Source organism: Chinchilla lanigera, unplaced genomic scaffold (assembly GCF_000276665.1).
Source record: "Chinchilla lanigera isolate Chin_1 unplaced genomic scaffold, ChiLan1.0 scaffold00014, whole genome shotgun sequence".
In the NCBI taxonomy this organism is placed as follows: domain Eukaryota; kingdom Metazoa; phylum Chordata; class Mammalia; order Rodentia; family Chinchillidae; genus Chinchilla; species Chinchilla lanigera.
The window spans coordinates 7,453,343-7,462,659 of NW_004955415.1; the positions used below are offsets into that span (position 1 = coordinate 7,453,343).

Here is a 9,317-nt window from a genome sequence, read left to right on the forward strand (position 1 = left end):
GATGGAATCTCAGTGTTGTTTTAATTTACATTCCTTGAATGACCAATGCTTTTGAACATTTTTTCATGCATTTATTTGCCATTTGTATAAAATACTCTTAAAGGCCAAGAATAATCCACAAGGGGAAGTAGCCTTCTTAAAGCCATGAGGTGAAAAGACAAGAGAGATAAATTGGGGTTAAAATTGAGTGAGATAGCTCTGAAATTTTCCCAAAATTTTCTTTTTAAAACAGATTTTATGGGGTTTTTTTTTAAATGAGACCAAAGTCCTGGAAGGCAGTGTCCACACAGTGCGATCCAAATCACCCCAAAATGGGTCTTAGAAAAAAAGTCTTGAATTTATCAAAAATGAAATTTCCAGTCAGGGCCAGGTGATGGTGACACTTTTAGGAAAGGCCTCGGGCCCCTGGGGAACAGGAGCAGCGTGTGGTTTCTCTGACTTCAAGCTCTTTACTGTGACACTGATTTTGCATGTGGTAATAGTGGATGTAAATGCACACTCTGTCCCTAGGCAAGAGCTTTGGTGCTGAGTTATTTGTCTCTCCTACACCCCAGGTGCCCGTCCTGAGACCCATGGACCTGATGGTGGAGGCCACCCCACGGAGAGTGTTTGCCAACGCACACACGTATCATATCAACTCCATATCAGTCAACAGCGACTACGAAACCTACATGTCTGCTGATGACCTGAGGATTAACCTATGGAACTTTGAAATAACCAATCAAAGTTTTAGTATCCTTTCCCTGCAGCCAATCATCAGTTGGCATCAGTCAAGAGTATTTAGGTATGAGCAGGCCCTGGGGAAACGTGGAATAGAAAAAGTGCTCGCAACTACACACCTAGTACTTGTAGAGAACGTGTCCCTTTTAAAATGCATTGGCATCTATGAGATTCCCTCATCCTAATAAAGTTAGGAAAACATTGAATTAGAAACAGTGGCCCAGGACTGGTTCTGGATTGGGGTTCTAGAACAATAATTTCTTGCCATGGCATTTATGTATCATGAATTAAATTTTCATATGGCCTGACCAACAAAAAGCTAAGATCCTAGAGTCCACTTAGGTCTCCTGCCTCTGTTATAGGATTCACAAATGGTCTGTGTACAGCATGGACCACAGTCAACCAGACGGTATTCGTCGTGTTACAGTAAAACAATAGGGACTGTCGTGCATTGAGTTCCGAGCACTTGCACTAGCGGCTTTGAGCTATGAAATCATTTTTACCCCTCTAGTGAAGTGTATGATATGATTCGCGCAGGAAAGTGTACACATCATAATTATACAGTTTGATGAGTTTCACAGCCAAAACACTCCTGTAACCAATACCCATATCCCAAAAGCCTGCAGTCCTCAAGCTTTCATTCTATCTCCTTTTTTGTTATTTCTACCCCTCAAGAGTACATGTGACATAGCAACTTGTAATGTAAGCATTATTGTCTCCCATTTAACTAAGATTTAGAGAGGTCAAGAAAATTCTGTCCGTGGCAGCGTTCTCATCCTACTGTATTGACCCTGCAGTACTGAGTACCTAGCATGTGCTTTGTCCCTTCAGAACTGTAATTCTTCACTCACAATCACAACCCACTTCCCAGCTTTCCACTCAAGCAGCTGAGTGACTGGCCTGCAAGTCAGCATTAATTCTTCTCTTTCGCTCACCAGGTTCCTCCACACCCAGCCCAATCTGTCTAGGAGCCCTGTCAACACTTGCGCTAAATATATCTCAGATCGTTCATCCCCAGTCCTACCGGCCTGTGCTACTGTAAACCACAATTAGCTCTCACCTTTCTCGTCTCTTGCTGTCCCATCCAGGGCATGCCCCACATATCAGTCAGAGCAAACCTTCCAACATGTAATCAGGCATCATTCTCTCCTGCTAAAATCACTAGAGGAGCCTCCTGCTGAACTTCAAACCCAAGTCTTTTATCCTGGCCTGTGTGATCCCACACCATCTGGTCCCCAACTCCCTCTTTGGTTCCCCATCATATCACTCTTCTCTAATTCACTCTGCTTTAGTCAACTACCGTAATTATTTTCTGTTCCTGCTTAAACCTTGCTCTTCCATCCTTTGTATCTGCTTCTCCCTCTCCCTGGGATACCGCACCCCCAGAGTTCACAAGGCTGGCTCCATGTGGTTTAGACTGCAGCTAATGTCATTCTCTACAGGGCACTTTCTCCCACCAACTCCCAGCTATTCTGTTATCTTCATAGTATTTATCGCTATTTGAAATCATTTTTATTTGCATAGTTTTAATTTCCCCATCTGAGGATATAAATGCTTCGAAAGCAGAGACTGTGATGCACTGCTGCATTCCATCATGGGGAACACTTGGCATATAGAAACCTGGTTGCATATGTTGGGTTTTTTGTTTGGTTTGGTTTGGTTTTTTGTTGTTAGGGGTTTTTTGTTGTTTTGTTTTTGTCTTTTTGAGACAGGGTTTCACTCTGCAGTTCAGGCAGTCCTTGAACTCACTTTATAGCTCCAGCTGGCCTCAAACTCCCAGCAATCCTCCTGCCTTATCCTCCCCCATACTGGGATTACAGGTATGCACCACCACGCCTGGCTATATGTTGGGTTTGAAGTAGTAATACTTCAAATAGCATCAGAATGAAGATATCCCATAGATAGTTGATTATGAAATCCAACCTGGAAATTGAACCTCATGAGTTCTAGTAAAGCTCTGAATATTTTGATATACAATAGATTTCATAGTGGATCAAACTCTTAAAAAGTTATTTCTCCTGTAAAATCCAATATTGATGATCTCCATCAACAGGCAATGATAACTTAGAGCCGAAGTCTCTTCTATCCTTGTAGCTCACCAGTGTCACCAAGCTTGTCTGTAGCAGGACAGGAGAAAGGAGAGGTCATAGAGGATCACATGTGAAAGAATTCTGGGAAGTAGGTCCTAAAATAGCTTGCATTCTGTCTTGGTTACTTTTCTCTCATTGCTGAGACAAAATACCCAGCGCCCAAAGTGAAGGAAGGAAAGGTTTATTTAGCTTACAGTTTGTGGAGGTTTCAGTCCATACTTGGCTGGCTCCAAGGCAGAAGACAGCAAAGCAACAAGAGCAAGAGGGAATGGCAGCCGAACGGCAAACAGCCAGAACAAAAGGGAGGAATGGCGGCAAGCAGCTTCTTTCCCTGCCTTACTTTGTAAACAGGCTACCCCCACCTAAGGGGCATGTAGCTCTCACATAATCTCCATACCCTCCTCTTCCACAGGCTCAGGATGTATACAAAGTAAGCACCCTGGCTTCCTGCTGAGTCACTTAGCCAAACCTCTAGACTCCCCAAGTTGACACAATGTATCAACCATAACACATTCCATTGGCTAGAACTTGGCCACATGGCCACCTCTAATTGAAAGATAAACTGGGAAATGTATTCTCTGTGCCCAAGGAAAAAAAGTCCTGATTTTAGTACCCAGTCACCTCATCTCTACCTCAGACAGTGCACAGTCGGCCCCAAAGGCCTTTGAGGGAAGGAATTTTTAATCAGATACTAGCAGTTCTGAGATATATTTGGAGACACTGAGAACTGACCATCAGGACCATGACTGGCATCTTTTGTTGAGCACAGAACAGACACGGCATACTGTCTGGGCCTGGGGAAACCTGCCCAAAGATTTTGCCAGGGAGTGCAGCTGCTAATAGAATGAGTGTGGGTGGTGGTTTCCCTTCCCTCTTTTTATCTATTCCAAGAGCCAGAAATCTGCTCCAGCTCAGCTGGCTGTCACTCCAAACTTCTGCTCTCCCAGCCTAGGTGGCATGTTTTCTGAATTTTGCCTCCAGGCCTTCGGGTGTCGGGGGAGGTTCTTTAGACATTTTAGAAGACAGATGCCTTGGGGAGAATACAAAGGGGATATATTAATAGTGCAGTTTAGGCTATATTCTGCAGATGTGTGACAGCTTGCCAGATGCTGGCATACAAATGAGACGGCACCATTCACCCTTAAAGCGGCCATATGTAAAATAATCATTGTCATCATGAGGGTGATGATAAGTGATATCTATATAGTTCTTCTCAACCAGATTGCCCTAAGCATTAAGACTGTACAAACCGAGACCCTTTGCTTCTCACCCCTGAAGTGGAGCCACCCTGGGGTAGAAGGAAGCCATTTTCCAAAACAGCCTCAGAAAAATATCAACCACGAGACATGTCTTAAATTATAAGTTGGTTAGCACCTATTTATCTTATGCCTCTTTTCCACCAAGGACACAGAAGAAACGTGGTTTGGGGTCAAATAATGTGAGTCACCTAAAGCAGGGTGTGGGTGCCACCAGGGCGGGAAGCAAGAGGCTTCTAAGCAATACATGAACGTCTTTGTCTTCATACTTACATTTTTCCAATAATGTGTGTTAGAAAGCACAATTCTCATATCAATGCAAGGAGTTCACAGATACTGTAACTATAAAATCAATTTAAATTTCAAAGTAAGTGTATGAAGAGTATCAACTCAATAACAAGACAAGTAATTTGGAGACAGAGTTAGGAAGAAGTCATGACTTCCAGGCATGGCATTTAGTGTAATATTGGAATCACAGCTGAGAACTCAGGCTTTGAAATTCAGTGAGCATAGAGTTCTTTCCCCACTTTACCACTTTCTGCCTATTTCTGAATTTTTTCAAATCCCTATTTCTCTGTTTCTTTATCTTATCAAAAGTGGTTGTGATAATTACACATACAAATGTGTGTGCGCACTTTTGAACAGGACCTTATTAAGTAAATGATCGATACAGAGGGACAAATACAATCATGATTATTACGGAAAGGACAAGAAAACTAGAAAAAGTGCATGTTAGAATGGAGGAGTCCATCCTGTTGAATTCATTTTCTGACTCATCTTCCCAATTCTAAAGTCCTCCTTTGGCTCTACACTTGGGTAATCTTTACATGATTTCTTCTTATGCCCTAGTTACCTGGTATTTGCAGGACTTCCGAGGTCCAGCACCTTATGTTAAAAACTGGATCAGAGCAAGGCATTCCTAAATCTATGGCTTCTGGTCATCACTCTCTCCTTTCATCTATGGCCTGTCTTATATAACAAGCCCTGGCTCAAAGTGGATGAACTTTGCTCTTAATGCCTCAGGTCCACAATAACCCATTTCTCAGTAAATTTCTTGAGCAAGAGGAAGCCCTACTTTTCAATACATGGAAATTTCTCTTAAAATGTTACTGCTTCATGAAAACTATTGCATCCTGAGGATCTCTTTTTCTTGGGACTAAGAATGATTTGACCTGGGTTCTTACCTAGTCCAACATAGGCCCTTATTAAATAGATCCACATCAAGTTAAAGTACAGGCACAGCCCATCTATTTCTGTACCAGGCACTACACTATGCCTGAGGATACAAAAGTGAAAAGAAATAAATGTCATGCCTTCAGAATGATACTTATCAAACAATCACACTAATGGCTATGCAGTTGTGAACTGAAATAAGTTCTGTGAAGGAAGGGACTATAATTCTACGATGCATTTTTAGACTAGAGGATAAAAGAGGCTTTGCTGAGGAGCTGACTGTTGAATTATGAAAGAGAAGAGATATGAGTCAACTGGGCAAAGAGGTGTGGAGAGGTGCGTCCATGATGTCCAAAGGTCCTGTGCCAAGAAGGAGCGCGACATCTTGGAGGAACTCTCAGAAGGCCGCTATCACTAGGCCCAGAGAAGGAGGAGGAGCGTGGTATAAGCAAAGGTGGTGCAAATTCAGTCTCTGGTCCTGAATCAGAGTTTTTCTGAAGGAACCAAGTGTGATCTAGAATACTTCATCTTTAACTTTGCTCTTAGTAACCTTGGGTAGCAAGGTTTCAGTTGCCTATTGAGCTGAGACCCTCTCAAAGTTGATTCCTTTATCAAGGGATCACATATTCAACTCTTGGTTTCCAGCCTCTACCGCTCCTAGCACCATGGACAGCTCCTTTCCTTTTACTCCAGAGGGACTCTGCCAAGCAGGTTTTAGAGAAAGCTGTATGAATTTTCTTCGTGTCGCTTCAGAGGTTTTCATCCTGCCAAGGGGTCAAATGTACCAATCAGTTGCAGACGGGGCATTTAGTGTAGAATAAGAACATTTCCTCTAATGTCACACTTGCTATACCATCCTGTGTGTACCAGGGCAGCCCTCTTTCCCATATTAAAAGGAATAGGGCACGTTTTCCCTAGCTGAGTGCCTTATCTGGATGCTAATCCTTAATATTAGAGGCCAGGCCCAGGAAGTTGTGAATAGGCTTTCTCCTCCCTTTGAGCTTCATGTTTTCGGGGAGAGAGGGTCAGAATTCGACTATGCAGATGTTTCTTGGGTTTCTTAAGCTTCCTTGGAGCAGAGTAACTTAGTAGTGATGGAACTACAGACTTTAGAATCAGATTCACTGGGTTTGAATCCATATTTATCTCATAGAACCGGTCTAACCTTGACAACTTATTTCTCTGAGCCTAAATTTCTGCATCAGTTAATAGAGATGATAATGTGATATAACTTAAAGGTTCTTTCAAGGATTAAATGAGGTCATGTTTAAAGTACTAAGTAGAGCAGCTGTCACAGAATGGAAGTTTAGTAAATGGTAGCAGTCAGTATGTGGGGCATTTCCCCCTCACACCTTTGTTACTCCCATGTTGCTTGGGTATTTTTCTCGCCAGTAAAAACCACAGGCTAAGTAAATCACACTGTGCAAGCCTGACAACTTGGTCTTTTAAACTACTGTGCGGTTTCTGCATTTACAAACTGCCTAGAGAAAGCTGCTAAGTCACAAAAATGAATTAAAGTAGAAGCCACAAACATTTACTGAGCATTTACTGTCTGAACTACAGACAACATGAAGAGTAAAAGTACGTCCCTGAACTCATGGCCTGGCAACCTTGAGGGTGGAGCCGGGTCAGTTAGAATTCAGCCAGGAAAGCAGAGTTAGAGAGGTAGAGAAAGCAGAATGTGCAGAAAGAGAACAGAAGAGGAGAGAAGAAGCATGATTGACTTGTTCCACTTTGCACTGGTGTGGGTGGCCAAGCCAGTCCACAGACTGCAGCCCAAGGAGTCAGGAAAGGGAAATCTCAGGCAGGCTGGAGCCCCAGGGTCATGAGCTGAAGCTTTTCCACAGATGCCAGGCAGGAAGGAAGATTCAGGGAGAAAGAAGAGCAACTAAAGACCCAGAAGCCCTGGAGGGAGGCATGGGCCTATTTAATGCCTTGTAACTAATGAAGTCATACCTACACAGAATAACTTCCCTTTTGATTCACTTAGAGTTAATTGATTAGAGCTTTTAATAAGATCCTTTGTGGGAGTGCCTAGTTGAACATTTGGTTGTGTAACTGGGAAGTGCATATATGCTGCAAAATGGTCACTTCCTTTTTTCCTCCCCTTCTCTAGAGAGGATATCTTTGTAGCCCAACCTAACCTAAAACATAGGAAATTCCAAGGAGCATATCTGAGCCTAACACAATTAGCACAGCACAAAGCCATTAAAGTATCAGGACAGAAGGAGACAAATGTGCAGCCATACTAGAGAAGAGGAGTGTAACAGTTTTTGAGCCCGTAGCAAGGGCCAGGTATGTTACACATATCATCTCCTGTAGTTGTCTTTCTTTTTTTGTATATGACTTACCAGATTCAAAACCATTCAGGTCTACATCACTGGTCACATAATTAAAATCTAGGCCTCTCTTACAATGAATTACTGTAAAACCTATTATATTACACTGTTGCAAATTAGTCAAATATAGTAAGTGTTCTCGTAGAGACGCATTCTCATAGAGGTGCATTCAAGGAGTTGTGGATGAACATATCATGAAAGAGTGACCAGAATGCTTCCCAATAAAAGTTACATCTGCATAGACCTTTGAACTGAAAATTGTCCAACAGTAGAATTTCAGGCTTTTTGCCTGAGTTTATGGTTATAGACCTTTCAAGTGCTCCCTCAGTCATAAAATGTGTCTCAGCCCAAAGTCTCCTGAAGCTCACTACATATTTAATATAGCATCATGTGTCTCTGTCAGCCCTCACACTGAGCCTAGAGGCTGGCAAACACTCTGTGAATATTTGCACATTGGCTTTTTTTAAGCTCTTAAGAAGATAATATTCCATAGGGTCCTCTGTTGTGATCTCTAATGTCTTATCAAGCCACATATCCTTTCAGCTGATAAAATCTGAATGCTTTGTAATCATTCTTTAATAGCCAAAGATTAAGTTCAGACCTGGGAAAAGAAAAAAAAAAAAAACCTTAAAGTCATGTCCCCAAAAGGGAATTCAACTCAATATGTTCAGTGTTCAAGGCCAAGATAGAACGGTTTTTCCACCTTCGAATTAATTAGCAAACTTAAAGTCAGGTGTAAGAAGCCTCAGTTGCTTTTGCATGTGGGTGACCCTACCCAGGTTAATGTGGGTTCTGCCCTACAGCTTGGCCAAACTATATAATAGCCCTGCAAAAAGGTACTCTCCTGGGCTTTCCCATCCTTGGGGAAAGGCCTACACCTTGGGGGAAAATCTTGTCACTATCAGCAAAGTCAGCAGTAATGAGACAGAAGCATGAGAAGTCAGCGGCTTTCATAGTCAACAAACTATATCTATGTATACAAATGCTATCCATGGAGAAACATGTGCTTCCTTCAGAAAATGGGATTCAGGCCAAAACAAAAATCATTTAATATTTTTTCTGTATTATCTCTTGGATAATTAAAATCTTAGTCTTTTAATAGAATTCTGTTCATTTAAAGGCAAAGAAAGTGACTTTCCCAAGTTCTATCAGCAAGATTGAGATGGAATCAAAACTGAATCCCAGCCTCCCAGCCCCATTTCGTTATAATCATAATAATAATATTCTGAACTCACCTATAAAGATGAAGCTCCTCATCCTTCAACTTTCATGGATGATTCTAAGTCAGGGAAACTACTGCTTTTTGTTATTTTATTGTTTAAGAGTATGTATTCATTGGAGAGATTTTGAGAAAATAAAAATGTCTAGTTTCACGGTATATACAATATATTTGCATCTAATTTACTAATTCAGCCATATTGATTAAGAAAAAAGAAAGGCATAGAAGAAAAACAAAAATTCAAAAATACTTGGTTTACTTTGGAACCTTCCTTCTATTCAGTTTAAAATGCAGACACACGTACTTTCTCTCGTCCATGCTTTATTTTTCTGCTTAGTGTTTATCATTGTCTAATGTACTCTATGTTATACTTATTTACCTAGTTTTTTGGGTTTTTTTGGTTTGTTTGGTTTTTTTTGGGGGGTTTTTTTTTTTTTTTTTTTTTTTTTTTTTTTGGTTTTTCTCCGGTACCGGGAACCAAACTCACGACCTTGCGCTTGCCAGGCAGGCGCTTTGCCGC

At 41.5% G+C, this 9,317-nt stretch overlaps 1 protein-coding gene across 4 annotated transcripts in view; it reads left to right on the plus strand.

The window, feature by feature from the left end:
* Ppp2r2b (protein phosphatase 2, regulatory subunit B, beta) overlaps positions 1-9,317 on the plus strand; it is a 455,884-nt gene that overhangs the window by 399,047 nt on the left and 47,520 nt on the right. For all 4 annotated transcript variants that reach the window (XM_013512388.1, XM_005380663.2, XM_005380664.2 and 1 more), the window contains one exon: positions 555-732. In XM_013512388.1, the coding sequence (XP_013367842.1) occupies positions 555-732 (178 nt within the window). The remainder of the gene's footprint in view (positions 1-554; positions 733-9,317) is intronic.